Raw genomic sequence first — 20,936 nt, 5'->3', positions numbered from 1 at the left:
CCTGGAGGCTCTCTCTAGCTCTGGCTGGGACTCTGTAGTGGGAAAAACAACCTTTCTGGGATTTATTCACTAAGTGGTAGGTTTAGAGGCTTGAGGCAGTTTAGAAAGAGCAGCTCTTGAACTGGAGAGGAGAAAAGTGAAGTGGGACTGCAGGGACAGAAAGCAGGGCAAGGGAGAGCTGGATGCACAAGAGGAAGGGTGGAAGGCAGAGTCCATCCCTTCCAGCCTTAGGTGGAAGCACCAGCATTGGTCTGAGTCCAGCAGATGGGTTGGACTCATTTTCTCTCACTAGGCACGTCCAGCCTCTGCCTCCTGCATTGCCAGGAGAGCCAGTCCATCCCCTGGGCTCCTTGTCAGGGCTAGGGGTGCAGCCACAGCTCAGTGGTGATGGTGGGCTGGGGAGGAGGCTCTGGAGGGCAGCTCAGTGCTGCTGTCTGGCAGGGCGCTGGGAATTTGGGTGATCCTGCTGGCAAGGGAGAAGATGGAAGGAAGAGTGTTAGAGGTATGAAATCAGAGTTTCCCAGATAGGTGCATTGTCTCTGCTCTGATCCTTCAGGAGACTCAGGGCTGAGCAAGGCTTGGGAATAGGGTAGATAAATGTGTGCTTTTCTCCTTGCACTGGCAATGTCCCTCTGCTCTCTTCCACAGAGTGACTTGTGGTCTCTGGGGATAACAGCCATCGAGATGGCCGAAGGTGCTCCCCGTGAGTAGTCATGGCTGTGTTCATTACCCCTGGGTTGTAAATGCTGGGCTTTGCTGAGCACCAGCCAGAGCTCAGCTGGTGAAAAACCACCCTGAGATTTTCCCTGGGCTTGCTGAGGTGGAGCTCACAGCACCCATGGGGACAAAGCTGCCAGGGCAGCATGGCCCAGGGGGCAGGGTGGGCAGTGAGCAAGGCACCTGTGTGACACCTGATACATCTTGGAGCACTCTGGGACATGGTTTCCTCAAATAAAACACAGATGAAGAAGGGGTGGAGGACTGGAAGCAGGTAGAACACAGCCACAGAGCTGGTGTGACACTGAGAGTGACATGCTGGGTGCACCACCACAAGTCACACTGCCACGGTTTTCAGTGTTGTCCTCAGACTGTCCTTGCTGGAAAATGCAAGTCAGTAAAGCAGAGCATCATGCCATGTGGCGTGGCTGTCCCATGCTCTGGCCCATTGATGTCAGCACCTGGAAGGTGCTGAGGACTTGGAGCTGCAGGAGCAGAGATGTCCCCAGCCAACCCTGGTGGTGACCCTGAACTCACAGCCCTTGGGTGGGGACATCAGCCCTCACCTGAGCCCAGGGCTGGGGTTGTCTCTGGGGGGCTGTTGCTGCAGTCATCCTGCCACGAGGTCTGGCAGCCTCAGAGGGAGCTCAGATCTCCCAGCTGGATGTCTGTGCTGTATTTAATGCCTCTTCTTACAAATTGCAGCCCTGTGTGACATGCATCCCATGAGAGCCCTCTTCCTCATCCCCCGCAACCCGGCCCCGAGGTTGAAATCTAAGAAGTGGTGAGTTTCTTTCTCCATCTTTAGGGATTCTAAAAACATTTCTGGAGCAATCTTTTTCTGCAGCTGGGCAGAAAAAGTGTTGATATGGTGTTGATATCTATATAGTTTTGGGGGTTGGTGGTGGTCCTCCAGCATCATGCTGGTGAGTGCAGATTTGGGTTTTAGTCTTCCATGGAGAGGAAATTTGTTCTGAAGGATCTGCCATGGGATGGAAGCCTTCCTTGGTATGCAGAGAGAGTAACACACTCACCCTGCCTTTTCACAGTGCAGAATTGGCTTTTCCTGGGCAGTTTGTGCAGCCTGAAGTCTGATGACACTTTGCTTGGCTCCTTTTTCATTCCAGTCAGGTTCCGTTCTCAAGTGGAAACATGTATCCAGGCCAGAAAAAAAAGAGGATGGTTTATCTTGAGGGCCCAGGAATGCAGAGATTTGTACTTTGTTTGGGCTTTATTTTAAAATTTTGCAGGAAAAGATACATCACTGTTTTGGAAAAAAAAAGGAAAAAGGAAAGAAAGTGAGGCATGCCAATAAAAACCCACAGGAAAAATATTCCTGAAGCCCAGCCAGATGTTGTTTTGTTACTGTATGTTCTGTATTGATGGAAGTGGAGTCCTTAAAAACACTTGTCTTTGGTTTGTGCTGTTTTCCTGCCCCAGGTTCAGCAGTGGTTTAGTCAGGAAAGATCTGCCACATGTTGGAGAGACAGCACTGCCCCTTGTTCCCAGATAGGCTGATCTCACAAAGGGAAGCTTTGCCTTAATCCTTTAAATTTTGCTTAATGTCTTATTGCTTTTACACCCATAAAAAGGAGAAGAGCCCATGGTATGTACTGACAACACTTGGGGCAGCAGCAGCAGCTATTTTATTGCTGACAGAGGAGTGAGAGGGATTTGGAGACCTCTGCTTTGGATGCATGGTGTTGAGCTTTTAGGACCAGCCTAAAAACTCCTCCGGCCTTTGGCAGGAGCCATCTCAGTTTGGTCAGTCTGATCATCATCTGCTCCAGTACCTAACCAGGAGGAGAGGAACCATTCCCAGCTGGCTCTGCAGAGGGTGTCAGATATTCTTGCTCTCTTTGCATGACCTTTTGAGGATACAATTAGTCAGCTGAGAAAATAGTGTAGGTGCTTGCTTTCTGCCAGATCACCAGTCTGCTCCTTTGTTATCCTTACTCCTACAGCACTAAAAGGATTGTGAGACTTGAGAGTTTATTTTTCATACAAAAGTGCTGTTTATTCAGCAAAGACTCCCTCAGCCTCCAGGCAGAGGGGAGCTGATGAAAGCACATTTTGAGCAGGATGTTTCCCTATGTCCTTAAGGTAAAAATGGAGCTGGGATGGAATTTATATTTATAAAATTTTATTTTCCTGCCCTGCCATTGCAGGATGTGCTTAGTGCGAGGTGGCGTGTTCCTGGGCACCACCTTGCCACACACATCTGGCAGCTGTGCCAGGTGTGCACATCCTGTGGGGTCTGCCTGGGGTCATTTGATCTGCCCAGAGTTGTGCTCTGCCTGTGCCAGGGGTGGCATCCTGGGTGCTTTGATGGAAGATCTCCTGGGAAGCCACGGTGTAATTAAACTCCAGCTTTGAGAGGCAGCTTGGTGCTGACCTGGCCTCTGCTCCCCTTCCATGATCAAGCAGGCATCCCTGGTGTCCATCAGAGCTGGGGCATGTGTACCTCAGGTAGCTCAGACCTCTGTTCATCTTCCAAGCTGTCATTGCAGTGGAAAGCTACAAAGGATCCAGATAAAGCTCCATGAAAGCAAATTTTTGCAGCATTTTCAATGTGGTACTGGGCAGATTTGCTGTCCTTGACTAATTTTTCAGCTGGAGGTTTTTGGGCCTTGCCAGGATAAGTCCTGAAATTCTGCAGGCCCATCCCAGGAAGAGTGGAGATGTTTGACCAGGCTTTTGGGGTGGCTTCTCGGCAGTCATTGGGCTGGTTTTCACAAGCACAGGTCACAAGAGGAAAGCAAAATGGGGAAAGGTTCAACTTGAGTTTGTCCTTGCTTTTGTGCACAGCAACACATAAATAAAAGTACACTCCATGGGCAGACCATCTTTTTCCTTGCATGTAAAAGTAGTGAAGGGACTCCAGTCCCTTTGAGGGTGAGTCAGGAAAGCCAAGAGAGAACACTGGCATGGGAGCCTGCCCTCAGTTAAAAATTGCAGAGAGCAAAATAATTTTGTTGCTTGCTAAATCCTCAGACTAGCTTTTGAAAGAGTGCTGTGTTCCTATGAAATTAAATTCTTTGGTATATCATTTTCTTTCCCAATTTTCTTATCCAATTTTCTTTCCCAATAAAGCCAGCCAGCAATGAAGCTTTATTTTCCTCTTCCCCTGTTTGCAGGCAAAATGAACTCAAACTTTAGTGATTTTGTTCCCATAAACCTTCTCTAGCCCTGCATTGTAAAAGACATGAAACCTCTTTGTTAATGAGGTGATATTTGCACTGTGGTACCACTTCCATCCACGCAGCTGCAAAAGCTTTGCAAACATTGATTTAAGCTTTACAAACCCCAGGAGCTGGAGGAACGTGTGTTTCAGGAAGGTGGGCTGCCCTGGGCCTGGGGAGGGGATGAAACGTGTGCTGGAGTCCTCCTGGATCAGAGCCAGGGAGAAAGCCCTGGTCTTCAGCTCCAGTGAGGGCTGAACTGTGCCACTGGACAGGCTGGCTTATTTGAGAGAGGAAGATTTTGGGAAATGCAGCAGCCTGAGCTGGAAAATGGATGGGAAATCCCTGTCCATAGCTGCTCAGGAAGCAAAGGTGTCTTAGGGCATCACAGGGCACTGGGACCCCCATCCCATCACTTCCAGGAGGATAACTTTTCAGCTCCTTCACCTGTAGTCTATTTGCACTGTGTGCTGTGATGCTCTGGACCACACATCCAGGACTGGAGTGTCTCCAGCTTCACACCAACAAGGGAGAATTGTATTTTAAAAGTGTATTTTTTTTGAGCATCACATTGATTGTGCCTTCTGGGTACACTGAAACACTGCATTTCTCAAGGCAAGGTGGGGAAGGCAGATTTGCTCATTAGCAGAGCTGGAGGGAAGATTTAATTGGATCCAGTAGCATATTTTATTTTTGCATCTCAATTTGTATGGATTAGCCCTTGAAAGATAAATCACTTTTAGTCTGACAGCTTAAAAGTAAAATCTCTGAAAGCTTATTGTTTTACTTCTAATGCAATTCTGTAGTATCTGTTGGCTTCTGACATTAATTTATATTCATTTTCTTATTTGCTAAAGCAACATAGACTACAGTAGCCTGTCAACATTTTCCTTCCTTGTAAATCCCTGTTCTCTTGAGTTTATAATGTGGTGAAATTAGTTCCAGGAAAAAACTTCAGATATGCAGCGCTCGAGACTAAGACAAATTTGTTTATTAAAGATTTGGCTGAAACTGTTTTAGCTGAGATTGAATGTAACTTTGTGGGCAGGAAGGAGGGCAGGGCTCTGTTCCCATCTCTATCAAAAGAGATGTCCCAGTCTCTTGGATCAGGGGGTCTGGGGCTTGCTGGCCCCCCAGCCCTGGTGGGTTTTGATGCTGCTGACAGAGCAGGGAAAGGCTGCAGGCAGCAGCATCACCCAAAGGTTGCCTGAGCTCTACCAAGCCCTGCAATATTGGGACTTAAATCTAAAAAAAAAATAAAATTAAACCTAGCTTGTCCCACTCAGCTTCACAAAGATTCATCTCTTGAAACACTGCCTGGGGGGGCTATAAAATATGAGAAACAATCCACTCAGGCACTGTGCTTATATCTGTGTGTGTTGTATCTTGTTTCTACCTGCAGTTTCACAGGTTCAGAGGGAAGGGAGCAGGAGCACTCCCTTGCTTTTTCTTGGGTGCCATTGGTGACATCTTGCTTTGGTGATTCTCTGGTCATACTGATGGTTCCCAGCATTCTGGGGTAACAAGCGAGAACTGAGAAAAATCTTCTCAAACTTTCTAACACGAAAGAATCAATACATTTACACTTACTTCTGTACCTTCCTTCCCTGTTCTTGACCAGGTCTAAAAAGTTTCAGTCCTTCATTGAGAGCTGCCTAGTGAAGAACCACAGCCAGAGACCAACCACGGAGCAGCTGATGAAGCACCCCTTCATCCGAGACCAGCCCAACGAGCGGCAGGTCCGCATCCAGCTCAAGGACCACATCGACAGGACTAAAAAGAAGCGAGGAGAGAAAGGTCAGTGGAGAGGAGAGGAGGGTTAGTGGAGAAAAAAAAGCACTCTGAGCAGTCCTTAAGCTCTGCCATGTGCTCAGATATCCCTGTCTGGGCAACCTGTGACCTCTGCCATGTGCTTGGGGATGGCTAGTGCAAACCAGGGCACATCCAGGCAGGTGAAGCTTGTGGGTAAAAGAGGGAAGACAAAGAGGACTGGGTTGCCCATGGTCTCAGTACCAGTTCTCCTTACTCAGATGGCTGAGATTGTTTGCAATCTCGTTAAATTCAATGGGTGTAAGCCTTCATGTGGTTTTGGGGACAGATTTTTTTGTTTGGTTTGATTCCTCTCAGTCATTGAAATGAAAATAAATACCTGTAACTAAACAATGGGTGTTCCTGCAAAGCCGACAGGTGACTGTCATTAGAGTTAATCAGTGTTTTTAAATTGGTTTTTTTTCCTAATGGCAGATTATGCCATCTTTAGGCCAGGTGGTAATTTCCACATGGAACATCTAAGCTTTGATTCATTAAAGCGTGTGTATAGAATTTACGTTTGCATAGATCCGTGCTGGCGTGTGGGAGGGTGAAGCTGCTAAGCTGAATTTTCCCCAGCTCACGTATTTCATGCCAAGTGTGTTGATCTACGTGACATCCCTGCAGCACCAGCAATGAGCAGAGCTGTGCAAACGAACATCCAGATAAGACCATTGCCCCAAAGCAATCCCACTGACTGGGAATAACCCATTAAACTGAATGTTTTCAGTGAACTCTCCAGGCCCTATCAAAGTCCTCTGCAAGAAAGATCAGATAGGAGAAAAAACTTGTTAAAGTATTCAGCTGCTTGTGAACTGAATTTTAATTTGAAAGCTCATTTGTAGAATCCAGCAAATTAATATGTTGCTATTTCTCTTCTTATTGGTAGCGGAATTAATTTTTCATGCGTACCTTCCAGCCCCTTGTAATAGATTTCACTACAATCAAAACAATAAAATGGGATCCCAGTGAAGTATTAAATGTGTTTAGTCTGGCAAATGAAGGTTGGACCCTAGAGATGGAGAGTAATTGGATAAATGCAAGCCTTTCTTTGACTATAATTCCCTTCATCCGATAAAGATGATATCCCAACAGAAATTGCTGTATGTAACACAACATTGCAGTGAGCTTTTATGTAGATATCTTCATTGCCTGGAAATTACATGGATTTGCATAGGAAGAGCATATGTTTAGGGAAAGGGGAGCTGGTGCCTTCAGAGCCTTGGTTAAATCCCCACCTTCCTGTGGCTGTGGCTCCAATAGATGGTGATGCACCTCCTGTTGCAGAACCATCCTGAAGAAGGGGGTCACTGTCATATGGGGATAAATTCTCATTTTGTGGACACTCCCATCTTTACATCAAGGGACTGTGGTTGTCAGGGCTGTTGCCCACTGTGCTGGTGCTTCCCTGGCCTTGTGGCCCCCATAAAACCACAAAATGCTGAGCAGTAGTGCTGCTTATTCTTGGTCATGCAAGGTAAAGAGAATTGGCTGTTCTGCCTTCAGAGCTCTGGGCTTTGCAGCCACTGGAAAAACAAATGAGTCCAGCAAAGGGCACTGATGAGCAATTCTGTTCCTAGATGAGACAGAGTACGAGTACAGTGGAAGTGAGGAGGAGGAGGAGGAAAACGACTCTGGAGAGCCAAGGTAAGAATCAGCATCTCATTTGTGCCCTTACATCCCTTTTAGCTCTGTGTAAAGTCAGCTTGGATTATGGGCTCATATGAACTGGAAATGGAAGAAGGACATTCTGAGCACAGAGTCCTGTTCCCTGGCAGAACAGAGGGAATTCTTGCTGCCGGGTGGTGCGTGGGTATAAACTGATGCTCTGGACCACCTTAACCAAAAGCTGGGGAAGAAAACCCCATTGCCTGTGGGATCTGCAGCACGACATGGTGCTGTCATGGGAATGTGGATATTGAGATATGGAAAAATGTGAGGTGAAATTTAAAAATTCTTTAAAATGTGGTTCCTTACATCCAAGTGTAACTAACTCCCTTTTTCCATGTAATTTTTTCACCATGAAACCTCCCAGGTGCTGCTGCTGCAAACACTGTGGGGCTGGAACTTTCTTTGCTGACATTTTTCAGAGCCGTTGTAATTAGTATCAGGTTATTCCATTATTTCTCTGAGATAATGTAGTATTTTGATAGCTGGCAATGATTCATGCTAAATGTGCTTTGTGCACAGCTAAATATAGTGTGTGCCAGCCACTGCAGCACCAGAGGCTTTGGTTAGAAACTTAATGTAAAGGAAACCTTTCCATTTACAGTGAGTAAATGACAGATGAGCCATGAGCAAAGCTCTGTCACCCTGCCCTGGCACCTGCAGGCCCCAACCCTCCACCCACTGCTGCCCAAGCTCTGTCAGGTGCTCGGATGCTGTTGGGATGGAGGAGAGGGGGGTCACGCTGGAAAACAACACAGGAGCAAGAGGCTGAAGGCTGCAGGGAGGGGATCTTCTCTGATGCTTCTCCTGTGTGCAGCTCCATCCTGAACCTGCCCGGGGAGTCGACGCTGAGGCGGGATTTCCTGCGGCTGCAGCTGGCCAACAAGGAGCGCTCGGAGGCGCTGCGGCGGCAGCAGCTGGAGCAGCAGCAGCGCGAGAACGAGGAGCACAAGCGGCAGTTGTTGGCCGAGCGGCAGAAGCGCATCGAGGAGCAGAAGGAGCAGAGGAGAAGGCTGGAGGAGGTAACTGGCCAGGGCTGAGCTGGTTTTTGGGTGGAGCAGCAGGATTTCTGGCAGCAGGTCCCAAGGGACTGTTCTCAGCCCGGTTGAAGGTCACGTGCTGACCTCTCCAGTCAGTAATCCCAAATATTTTGTTATGCTGGTCAAGCCTCTCTGCTCATCCTGTTGGTGTAGCCACCTCCAGCCACTCTCCCCACCATAGCCAAGTGTTGCCAGCTTTTGTGAAGGTAATAGAACTGGTTTGCTGTAAATAAACCCTTGGAATTCCAAACCTAAAGGAGTCCCTGGAACTACTGAGCAGAGTCAGTCCATGACTGGAGTGACAGCTGTATTCACTCGAGGTGGGCAATCCAGCATCTGTCAAGTTCATTATTGTTATTTACTCCTGTGGACTGTTACAGTTGAAAAGAAGATGAAAAGCCCAATTTGTCCTATCCCTGGATCCATGTGCCATTTGTGTCCCATTTAATCCATAATTTCAACTTCAGTCTTACAGTCCGTGCCAATTACAATTTCTCTTGCAGGCAAGGGGCAGGTGCCTGCCTGACTTGTGCAATGATCCATATGTGCCCCGAAGGATAAGATTTCATTACCCTTGTCTTAACATACCAGCCACAAATGCAGTCGGTCTTAAAATTATCCACCCCATTTAAAATCCAGCTGCAGGATTTGACCTTGTGACTTTGGGTGTCCCTGAGCTGCTCAGCCTGGCCATGTGCTCTGGAGAAAGTGCTGGCTTTGCTTTAGCTCCTGGTTCTTGTATTGAAGTTCACCAAAAAATAAAGGGACTTTTCCCTGTCTCTTGGTGTTTTTGATGGAGTCTTTCAAAAAGACACCCATTGCCTTGCTCTGGAGTCAGCCCAGGTGACTCATTGAAGGGTTCATACATTGAGGGTCATTAAATTAGCTTTCTGAAGAGGTCACTAATATTTCTGATAAAAGGATTTTCAGTAAATGGACTGTTAGGGCATCCACCCCCTTAATTTGCATGAGCAAGAGGTCTGTTACTCTGGTCACCAATCTCTCCCTGTACTGGGTAATGCCTCGGGCCAGGGGCACAGACAGGAAGGAATTTCAGGCAGCTGATGATGGTGATGGTGAGGCCCCTCTTCGAGGTGGTCCTCTGAGCCCCTCCAGGGCAAAAATCAACAAAGGCAAATCCCAGGCAAAGCATTTTTTCAGTCTGGTAAATATGTAGGTCTGTGTTGTCAGAGCACAGAGTATTCAATACTTTGTAGGTCAGGCTTTGCTAGAGCCCTGCACCCATCCCAAGGCTGGCAAGCTGCTTTGGGAGAGGACAAGGTTTGCACATAGATGCACCCCAAAATCCCCTGCCCCAGTGGATGTTTGTGAGGACTCTTGTAAGGAGGCCTGGTTCTGCCTTTGTCCCAGCCTGCCTGCTGCAAGCAGTACAGGAGCAGAACAACAGCAGAATAAAAGCAGACACCAGATTAACTGCAATCCTGTAATGAATACAATGCTTGCTGCTGTATTAATATGTTCTCTTCACACAGAAGAAAATTCTTCTCTCTTTGCTGCTTCCCAGGCAGGTTTTGAATGGAGGACTAATCCCTTTGCTAAGCAGGAGAGCTCTGCCCTGAGCTACAGAGTTGCTGCCTTGCTGGGTTGGGCTGTGCTCAGTCCCCTGGGCTCTGCAGTTCCCTTCTGTAGTGTTCCCAAGTCATTGAAAGTTAATGCCACCATAGCCAGAATTTAAACCCAATGCCTTTTCTAGTGGCTCTGAACAGCCCCTTTGGGCTCTTCACCCACTGCCTTCTTCCCAGCTGCCTTACAGCTTTTGGACCTCAGTTGAAAGGGGGATGTGCTGGAGCAAAGCTGGCCAAGAGGTGTTTGCAAGCTCCTGCCATGTCAGAGGAATGAGAAAAAGCAGGGGGGCTGTGCTTGAAGAGCATCCTCTGCCCTCCCTGATGTGATCTGTCCCACGGGCTCAGCCAGGATCAGAGCAGATGCTGGGGCCAGCTGGCAGCTGTGGTAGCCCCAGCATTTTCTCAAGTGCCCATTTCCTCAGGTCCATCTGGCCAGGTTTAGCTTCACCTGCATCCAGCCAGAGTAAAATGAGCTCTGCTCTCCATTAGACGCAGTTTGTGTGGCGAGCAAGGAGCAGCTGAGTTGCTATGGTGAGGATTAAGCTGGAGTCCTTGAAAGAGGTACAGACCTTCTGTTGCAGACGTGGTGGGCTGTGGCAGTGGTGAGGACAGATGCTCCCCAGCATGGCTGGCTGTGGCTTTGCCAGCTGCAAGGTGCCCTGAACCTGAAAACCCAGAAAATCTGTAAGTGCAGAGATTAGCAAATAAAGTTTCATCGCTGCTGCTGATGAAATACAGTTTGGATAAGGTCTTTGCCTTTCCTGGGTATTTTGGGGCAGGAAGTCTCTGATGGGCAGACAGAGGTGGCCACCAGGAGCTGTCACAGTTGTGCTGATTTTGGTGTGGCTGTCCCGAGGCTCCCAGCACACTGCATGGATGTGGAGTGCTGCTCCAGCCAGGCTGCTGCTGTTGGGCCTCTCTGCTTTTTCCTACACCAGCTTTGCACTAACTTTCCTTAATGACTCTTGGCCAGGGATTTATTTTGCTTAATGGGAACAGGATTTCTTCCATGCTACTTTATGGTCTGACTAAGATGGGGTGTGCCTCCAGCAGGCAGCAGTGGTACCAGCAGACCTCTGGGGGAAGAGACCAGTGGAAGACTCAGATTACTGTGTTTTCAAAATAAATTTGACCTTTAAAACACAGTAGAGCAGCCGGGACAAATAAACCCTTGGAGCTGGTGGCTTTTGGGTCTCCTAAGTCAGCCTGTACAAGCTGCCAAACATATTACTGTGTTTACAAAAAGAGCTTCTACTCCTCATAAGATGCCGTGGAGGTGTCCAGGCTGAGGGAGTGAGTTGGCATTTGGGACCAAGTGCAGCTCCAACAGGATTGATGTAGAAGGATGCCAAGCTCAGAAATGCCTGGACTTAATTTTTACAGGAAATGCACAGCAAAAGAGCTGAAGAAAGGCCTTAGTGGGATAAGTGGTCCATTCCTCTGCCAGTGCAGACCTTCAGGAGGTTTGTTTAGTGATTTTCAATTGCAGGGGTAGAGCTCCTACCCTTTCTTGTGTCTCATTTAACAGAGCTCAAAAGGAAAGAATCACGTTTTTTCTGTCACCTTGATCTTCCTAAGTGGGGATTTCTGAACCTCTCACAAAGTACCTCCCACGTTAGGGCTTTTTTGGGGAAATCCACCATCTCCTGGTGTTGCTATAACATCAAATGCATTTGGAAAAAAGTCAAGTGAGGAAGTCTTCTGGTGATCTCTTTATGGCCTTCTGGGTGCTCTTGAGACCTTGCTGCCGTCCTTTGCGTGTCTCCTTGCATCTGTTGGACACTTGAGTCTCCTTTTTCAGGAGCTGACCAATTTCCTTCTCTGAGGCTGAATCTTCTTCCAGGCAGCCAAAGAGATTTAGATTTGCAGCTGTCTTTAATTGCAGTGGAAGTAAAAATGCCCAAGCCAGCTTTGAAACCGGGACTTTCATAGGAGCAGAGTTGCAGCTTTGTTTTCCCTCGTACAGAAAGTTGGTCTCATGAATTCAAAATGTGCACCAGAACTAACCCTCAAATTAGGAAATTAAATATCAATAGATCCAACAGCACTGCAGAAAATGTTTGTGTCATGCAGAAGGGTGAATAGGCTTGAATATATTTTAATTTTTCCCTATATATACATATATTAGATATATATAGTTCCCTAATCAGCCTTCCATTTGTTGCTGGCACAGAATGAGCCTTGATGCACTGGTTTAACCACCAAAACTCCAGCTGAGCTGTAGGAATAGCACATCTTGGGGTCAGGAGCTTTAGGGATCCTGCAAGACAAATCTCTGTGCAAACCCCTTGGCAGCAGTGGGCAGATGGAGTCAGAAAGAGCTTTACATAACCTCATTTTTCTGCCAAATTGTGGATTTTTCTCCATTCTAGGTATAAAATGAAGGTCAGATCATTACAGGGAATGTTCAAGGCAGATCTAAGCATCTTGCTGTTTTCATTTGAGGTTCCAGTTAGTGCACTTACAGAGCTGGATGTTCAAGGGATAAAAAATTGCTGAAGCTCCTGTAAATGTTAACCAGCAGAACACCATCGACTAGAAGCTCCTAAAAATCAATTAAAAAAAATCCAGCAATTAGTTGTAGTTAAATTTAGGTTATCTAAAATGGTGGTTTGTTATTTTCTTCTGCATGTGCAGCTGTCCTATAGCTTGTAGGAACCTTGTCATTAAGATGGCATCCCCCTCATAGTTGTGTGGTGCCTGGGGACACTGCAGTGGTCCCAGCAGCATTCCTGCACCCATTTCCAGGGAGAGCTGTGTTACAGCAGCTCCTGTAGTGCAGGTACGAGCTAAACCTCATGTCTCTCTCATTTTTCTTTGGTCAGGAAGCATGTAGGACTCACAGTTTCTGAAGCATGAGATTTGTCCTGCGTGGGGCATCCCTTCATGGTGATCCTGAATAAAAGCTCTGCAGTGGTTCAGAGCAAATCAGATCCCTGTTTGCCATGGTGGGAAGTTCTGACCCAGATTCTCTACCAGTGGGAAACACCTCTCCATGCTCCAGTGCTTGGTGTGTCAGAAAAGATGATGTTCCAGCCACAGTCACTCTTTCCCTGGTGGCTCAGATAAATGAGCCTGTCACAACAACGCAACCACCTAGAATATTTGTTTTCATTTGTCACTTGGAATTCCCCTTCCACTTCTTTCCTGGCTCATGCTGGTGTTTGGGAGCAGCAAGCCAGGGTTTCCAGGAGCTTCTTCTTGCAAGTGTCAGTGCCTCTGTGAGCTCAGGGGGTTCAAGGGGCAGCTGCAGCTCTCCCATTGCTTGTAGCCCAGGATGTGTCTGATCTAGCAAAGTGAGCTTGCTCTTTGAAATCCTTGTTTCATGCCAGGCCTCCAAGGGCCTCCCCACCAGAGGTTTTGCCTTTGTGTGTCTTCTCTCATCAATATTTAAAACCTGTCATATCTGGTGCAGTGCAAATAAGATCCTGTTCTGGCTTACAAGCGGCTACATATAGCTTTACCTGCAGAGTTATATAAATGCAGTCCTAATTAATTGGTGCTCTTGCCTTGCATGAATAATGGATCTGGATAGTGTAAATACACACAGTAGTTTCAGGCTTGGAGAAATGTGGGAAGTGTGCTCTTGCAGTGGGAGAGGGAGGTCAGAAAACAGGGAGAAAAGGAGGCAAGGAAAGAGAGATCTTTGAATCTTTGTTTCTTTTTTACTTTCTTTTCTGTTTCTACATGCACTTGTTTTCAGCTGCATCTCCCTGATCCAAATCCCTCCTTCAAAAATGGTCCACATCATCCTAGTACTGAGGAGACTGGGGCATTGCTGGAGGCTTTGCCCACTGCAGTGCCAGGTCCTCTCCAGATGTTTGCCAGCTGCTGCAGCAGGGCCATCCAGGGAAGGCAGCTGATTCAGCCCTGCTCTGCTGGGCTGCAGTGTTCAGCTGAAGGTGCTGGTAATGCTGCCGTGACAAATGACCTGCTTATAATGTGACCTGACAAACGTGCTGTGGAGCTGGAGGGGAGTGCTGTGCTGCTGGCCTCCATAAATGAGTGTGTTGGATCCTGCTTGGAGCCTCAGCCCCAGGAGCCTGCCTGCAGCAGGGTGCAGGGGGCCTTTAAGTACCCAAAAGAGCATCAGGCCTGGCTTTGAAGGGAAGTGATCCCTGTGGGCCTCAATTCTCATTCCTGGAGTTTAATAGGCTTTTAGAAGGCTGGTGGTGAGATGCTGCCTGGAAGGAAAGGACCAGAAGGGAGGCAAGCTCACTGGGGCACATGGTACCCAGGAAGGATGGCGTGCTACTCCCTCCTTGAGAAAATGGCTTTTGCCTCCTTCTGTGGAAGGATTTGGATTTGTTTGCCTACTAGATTGAAAATGAAGACCCTTTCATCACCATTGGGTGATTTTTACTCAAGAAATAGCTGTGGTGTTCAGGGCCTTGCCTCCTGCCAGCCAGGCCCAGCCTACACAAGCATAATGTGCTTTATTCAGCAGTGTGATAGTTTAACTAAAAAATGCAGCCATTAAAACCCACCCCAAAACCAGTGTGGCACAACTGTGACTGGAAGCTCAGGGTAGCATTTATTCAACACATTAGTCTGAAGATCTGTGCTTCAGAGGTCATGGGAGCAGTGACCATCACCTCGGGAGGTCAGGGAGCACTGGCAAAGCCAAGAAATCCCATATATCACCAGGATGCTGCAGAGTGACCGTGTCCTGTGGTAAGCCCTGTGCAATTTCTAGTGTAGAGTCCCAAAAGCTGCACCCAGGCCCGCATTCCCCTATTGCCAGTGAGGACAGGGAGCAGCACATCCATCCCCTGCCTACGTGGGTAGTGCCAGTGGCCGTGCCTGGCGTGGGACACGCCGGTGTCTGGAGCTGGCAGGTTATTTCAGGTTGGATGCAGTTTTTCCTTGCCTGAGGCAAGTGGAGCAGCTCTGATAAATATTGCTATAGGTGGCACTAAAGCTGTGCTGCAGCTCAGGGAAATCATTGGAGTGCATGTGGATGTTACCTGTGGGTGAGGAGGCAGCAGCAGGACAGGCAGTGGCTCCGGATGGAAATGCTGGGGTCTTTAAATGTTTGTTACAACATCTGTAGATAGATTTATCTCCATGGATATCTGTCTATAAAGATATCCTTAGATGTGTATCTCCACAGAGACACAAATATATAGAGTATGGAGGAAAATACAGTATCTCTATAGGTATCTACAGACAGATACAGATTTTAAATCAGTGTATGCAGTGCAGGTTCCTGCAGAGCAGCAGTTTCACACGGAGGCATCTTGGTCTCTGGAATGCTCAGGCAGCTCTTCAGCTGCTGGCTCCAGCCCTCCCCACGATTTAGTGAGTGCATGGCAGTGCCAGCTTCTCCAGTGACAGCATTCCCCCTGCAGCCTGCTCAGCCACCGCGTATCGGCAACGGCAGAGAAAAAAACACAGATTAAAAAAAAAAAAAGGAGAAGGAAGAGCCAGGTTTCTGCTTCAGCGAGTGCCTTCCCTTTGGCGTGTGGCTGCACCAGGAGATGATGGAGATGATGGAGCCAGGGCAGGCAGCTCCGGCAGCCAATCCCGGCATTTGAGTGCCCTCTGCCGATGCTGGATGCTGCAGTGAGGGGCTGCCCTGGCGAGCAGCCTGTGCAGCACTGCAGCACTTTGCTGCCAGCCCCTGCTCCCAGCATGGTTTAGGCAGCTGCAGGAGTCAGGCTGGGTTAAAAGCAGGCGTGTGGGGGCTGCAGGTGCGCCCAGGGTGACTCACAGCAGGCTGTGGGTTGTCATCACCCCAACACTCCCTGGATTGCTGTCAGCAAAGGTGCTACAGAGTGGAGCAGGCAGGGATGCACCCAGCAGGGAGTGGGGCAGGCATGACCTGAGAATAGCAAGGGGAGTCCCATCCTGCTCGTTTGTTGCTTCAAAAAGGAAAAAACCCTTGGATTTTGAGTCTTTCTTGTTGGTTTCTGGTCTCAGCAAACATAAAGAGGGATGCATTTCCCTCTCAGTAGGCAGTAAGTGCCCTGGCTCTCTCCCTCATCCTCATGGGTGGGTTTGGGGCTGAGATGTGTTACCTGTAGGTGAGGAGCTTGTGTAGCTTCCAGGTGTCCAAGGCCTCATTAACCCCTGCTTGGCCATGCTGGGACATGGGGACCATGCACTGCCCCCATGGCTTCATCTGCAGATGGGAGAAGAAATGATCTGGTTCTGCCTAGGAGGATGCTGTGGGTTCTCCACAGGCAGTGCCAAACACCAGAGTGTGTGAGGATGGAGTGGGATCAAGGAATCCCTCTACCACGCAATGGACCAGCCTGCTGGCAAGGCATCTCCTTGGATGCATGGGAGCACTCTGGGTCTGTGGGCAAGGCAACACCCCAAAAACTTAGAGAAAAAGGACTTTGAGCTCCTGGGGAGAGGGATGGGGATGCTGACCGGTACCTCCTGCCCCCCCAACAGCAACAGAGGCGGGAGAAGGAGCTGCGGAAGCAGCAGGAGCGGGAGCAGCGCCGGCACTACGAGGAGCAGATGCGGCGGGAGGAGGAGCGGCGGCGCGCGGAGCACGAGCAGGTAACAGGGTGGGAGTGGGGCCATGGCCTTCAGCAGGGATCCCTCTGCCTCCAATCAGAGATCTTCTTGTAAACACTCATTTTTTGCCACTTGAGAGCGAATTGCTTAATTGTTAACACTGCGTGTGTCGCTTTCACTGCTGTTTTTTATTCCTGTGTGGATCCACTTGCTGGCCCGCAGATGTGAAGGCACTTGGTGCAGGTTTTCCACGCCCGCTTGTGGTTGGGGTCAGATTTTTTGTTATTCTTGGGTAATGTTTGCCATTCTCCAGTGGTTTCCATTCTTGTAGAGTGGTGGACACCCTGGGCTCTTTGGGCAGGGATGGAGGGTGCCAGGGCTGATTGATCAGATCACTTGGGCGGGGCGGATGTGGGCGCCCACCTCATTCTCCTTCCTCTCTGGAAATACTGGCTCTTTCACCTTCTCTCTCTTTTTCCTTTGATCCTTGCTGCCCATGCCTCCAGGAGTACATCAGGCGACAGTTAGAGGAGGAGCAGAGACAGTTAGAGATCCTGCAGCAGCAGTTGTTGCAGGAGCAGGCGCTACTTCTGGTAAATGGAGGCCACGGCCACGCTTGCCGCTTTCTGCCCTTGTCGTGTCCGCATGCGCCCGCGTGCACCCGTGTCCCCTCAGTGCCTCCTGACATGCCCAGACATGGGGGACACCGCTGTCACCACCCTACCTGGAGCCTCCTGTCCCGCTCCATGGCTGCAGCATGCCTGGATCCCCCGTTCTGCTCGGGGCTGGCTCCCCTCATGGTGCACGGCTCTCATCGCGTCCCTCCGCAGCATTGCCGTGTGTGTGTGTGTGTGTCCTCCTGAGAGGGGCAGCCCTGGTTGCTGCTGTGAAGTTTTGGAGGCTGTTTGCAGCATGGTGGGCTGTGTTTGAGCTGTTGTGTGCCTGCATCCATCAAACCCACCGTGCCATGCTGTTCTTCATGTTCTGAGTGAAAGCTTTTGTTTCAGTTTCCTCGCAGGAACACTGTCTATTCCCTTGTGTGCTGTTTGCATTCTAGATGTCCTCTTTTTTATTTAATTTGGGTTTGAGTTATCCTTTTTACTGCTGGTAGCTGTCTGTTACTGCATTTTCTCTTACAGGATTGTTTTTTTTGCTTTGTCTTGCTATTTTATTAAGGAAAAACAAAAGCCCTCACAGAAGCCATTACCTTTTAAAAGGACTTCTCAACATTATTTACTCCTTTAAACTCATAGAGCTGTAGGGATTCAGAAAGATCACACAGTTGGCTTTGCAGTCTGGCTCTTTCCAGGATCAATTAATTGGTCCTACAGAGGAGTTGGCTTCAGTTGGGTTTTGTCTGACCATGAAAATCATGAAATGGTTTGGGTTGGAAGGGACCTTAAAGATTTTCCAGCCACCTGCCATGGGTAGGGACATCTTCCACTAGCCATCTTCCATCTGAGCCCCATCTTGACCAGCTGATGTTTGGCACCTCATTGAATTGATCCTTTGTTTTTCTATCCAGAAAAACCTGAGCAAAGTCAGTGGTAACTCCTAAGCAAACATCAACCCTCAATGGGTCTTGCAGGGTTTCCCTGACAAGGCAGCACTCAAATCCCCCATTCCTACCAAACGGAGCAGTTCAGTTGCTGCAAAGCATCACTGGCAGAGTCACAACTCTGAATTTGCTGGCTCTGCTCTCTCCTTGGGGATGCTTTACAGCTCAGTCCCCAAAGTCTTTCAAATCAGCGAGCTCTGCCAGAAAACAGCCTTTCAGATGCTCAGGCCCCATTGTTGACCCAAACAGATAAATCTGCAGGTTTCAGGCTGGCTGGGCACCTTGTCACTGTGTTTTCTCTGGGCAGGAGTACAAGCGCAAGCAGCTGGAGGAGCAGCGGCAGGCGGAGAGGCTGCAGAGGCAGCTCCAGCAGGAGAGGGACTACCTGGTGTCCCTGCAGCAGCAGCAGCAGCAGCAGCGCCAGGACCAGAGGCCAGCAGAGAAGAAACCCCTCTACCATTACAAAGAAGGGATAAATGCCAGCGAGAAGCCAGCGTGGGCCAAGGAGGTAAGGGAGAGCAGGGATGATGGTGGTGCTCGTGGGCATCCGCAGGGCTGGGTCTGAAATGCACACAGCAGGCTGTGCTGCACAGGGTGGGGATCCAGGAGATGCCATCAGCTGTGCTGGGAGCACTCTCAGCTCGGTGCAGTGTGTCTGTGTTTGTACAAATGAGGAGGTTTTTCCATGAGAGCATGTGAGAAGGAGAGTGAATCCCTCCTGGAGGGGTTCAGCCTGTCTGTAGGCTTCTGGATGTCGAATCATAGAATTCATTTAAGGGGTTGGAATGGACCTTGAAGATCATCTCCTCCTTCTCCTTCCTGGCATGTCCACAAGTCTGCAGGGATCAGGGGTGAATGCAGAGGGTGATGGTTGTGAGATTCTTTGCTGAGCCCTAATTCTGCATGGGTAGGAGTTGCCCAGCTTTTCCCCCAGGCTCAGGGCTGTATCCCTTGGGGTTGCTCTTTCCTGATTCCTTTCTCTCAGGCAAAAAGAGAGGACTGTAATAGTTGTGAGATCTTGAATATTAATTATTGCTAGTCTGAATAGTCTTGAAAAGATTAAGACATGCATTGTCTGCAGTGCAGATTCAGGACCATGTGCTGAAACTCTTTCTCCTTAATCTCTGGTGACTTCAATAAAACTGGTGCCTGCTCTTGCTATTAATTTTTCTAAAGTTGCATCATCATCCTCCAGCCCTTTCAGTGAAAGAAGAGGTCTGTTAAGTGGGATTGCAGATGAGGTGTTCCAGATATGCTGAGCTGCCTCTGATGAGAGAGGCTTCCACCTGGGTGGTGCCTCTGCAGCTTTGTGCAGAACTGGGTCGCTCTTGTCCACCTGATGGGGTGCTGAGAGTGGGTAGTGGGCAGGGAAAAGGGAATAAACTCTGTCTTTTATTGCCTGGTTTTAAGTAAACCCTCTAGAATATTGCTTAAGTACTTCTGGCACTGTCTACAAAACTTTACCAAAGATATGTAAAAAGGAATATTATTTTTTTATCTGGGGTGAAGAAAAGTGCTGGATTTAGCTTTCCCTTTCAAACACAAAGGCCCATTTCTTCTGTTTTGTGAGGCTGGCATCTTTTTGATGCTGTCACTGGAAGCAGGACACTGGGAACTGCACAATGTACTAAGAGCAGCAGAACATGGCCTCTCACCCTTTGCCAAAATCATAGGGAATATGAGGTTTCCTGTTGTTGGGGAACTTCTCCAGCTTCCTCCAATTAGCTCTCCAAACCATTTATTCCTTACCTGTGTCACTCTGTCTGGTTTCTAATTAAATGCTCCAAGCTGTGGCATCTTTCTGCTGTTGGGAGCAGTAGTTTGATGTACTGCCTCAGCAAAGCACCCTTGGGAATCTCCCAGGATGACTCCTCTTGCCTCCATCCTGTTTTATCTTCTCTTTAGTCCTACTTGTAACACAATTCAGGTACTTTGCTGCATATATTGAAGGTCCACCTTTGCTGGCTCCACAGATAGATTTGTGCTGATACTTAATGAGCCCACCATGGTTTTTGCTATAGTTTAGCAATTTCCATACCCAACCCATGCATGCTAATTTAACAGAAATATTGAGACTTTGTTTTCCTGTGGGAACAATGAAAAGACAAGTCTGGTGCTCAGCCTACAGTTTCTGGAGGCTGTGCAAAGCTTATTTGGATATTTCCTGAGGATTTTGCATTATATCCCATACTGCCCTTGTTTTTGTGCTTTTTTGGTCTCAAGTCTTCTCTCGTAGGAGCTTGATCACCACAGCTGAGCCCTCCTCACGCTGTGCCTGTCTTTGCTTCTCACACCTCTCCTTCTTACACACATTTTCCCACCTCACTGGTTTTCACAGGATGACCCCAAGACCCTGCAGGAGTGGGATAAAGCATCAGAGTGAGACTGTGGCAACTCACCTTGTGGTTGTGTCCCTGCATCCCCTGGTTAAGGGACTGGTGATGACAGAGCTCTGGGTGGGGAACCAGCCTGTGCTGCATCTCTCACAGCTTCCCTAGAGCACAGTCAGGGATTTCTCTTGATGCTGAATGAAACAGTCTGAGCAGATAGTCCTGCCAAAACGCATGGATGCACATTCCCTTCTGCTGCCCCTTCTACTTCTTGTTATCCAGGGTTATCCACTGGAAGCTAACTTGGGATGTGCCCCAGATCTGCCCTGTTTTTCCAGGCACATCTCTTACAATTATGGACTATTTGGGCTTTTTTGGAGATCATGTTGGGACCCTCTGGTGATCCAGCCAGGGATGTGGCATTAGCACTCTGAGCTGTGGTCCTGTAATTAGCAGCTCCCTTTGTTACTGACTTTTCTGTTGTGGATCAGTATTTGCTGAACAACGTGTTGCAGCTAGCCAGGGAAAGCTTGGTTAGCTGAAGGTGGGTTTGGGCAGGAATATTCCACTCATAA

General features: G+C 48.5%; 1 protein-coding gene across 5 annotated transcripts in view; it reads left to right on the top strand.

Annotated features, from left to right (window-relative positions):
- TNIK (TRAF2 and NCK interacting kinase) overlaps nt 1-20,936 on the top strand; it is a 149,970-nt gene that overhangs the window by 96,166 nt on the left and 32,868 nt on the right. For 3 of the 5 annotated variants that reach the window (XM_041467595.1, XM_041467591.1, XM_041467590.1), the window contains exons 8-15: nt 649-703; nt 1,423-1,501; nt 5,521-5,696; nt 7,289-7,355; nt 8,194-8,398; nt 16,405-16,515; nt 16,980-17,066; nt 18,339-18,539. In XM_041467595.1, coding sequence (XP_041323529.1) covers nt 649-703; nt 1,423-1,501; nt 5,521-5,696; nt 7,289-7,355; nt 8,194-8,398; nt 16,405-16,515; nt 16,980-17,066; nt 18,339-18,539 — 981 coding nt within the window. The remainder of the gene's footprint in view (nt 1-648; nt 704-1,422; nt 1,502-5,520; nt 5,697-7,288; nt 7,356-8,193; nt 8,399-16,404; nt 16,516-16,979; nt 17,067-18,338; nt 18,540-20,936) is intronic. The other 2 variants (XM_041467594.1, XM_041467593.1) reach the window with 1 other exon arrangement.

The sequence above is a fragment of the Pyrgilauda ruficollis genome, unplaced genomic scaffold (assembly GCF_017590135.1).
Source record: "Pyrgilauda ruficollis isolate IOZ18807 unplaced genomic scaffold, ASM1759013v1 scaffold21, whole genome shotgun sequence".
In the NCBI taxonomy this organism is placed as follows: domain Eukaryota; kingdom Metazoa; phylum Chordata; class Aves; order Passeriformes; family Passeridae; genus Pyrgilauda; species Pyrgilauda ruficollis.
Note: the sequence above shows the minus strand (reverse complement) of the source record. Positions and strands in the feature narration are given on the sequence as shown.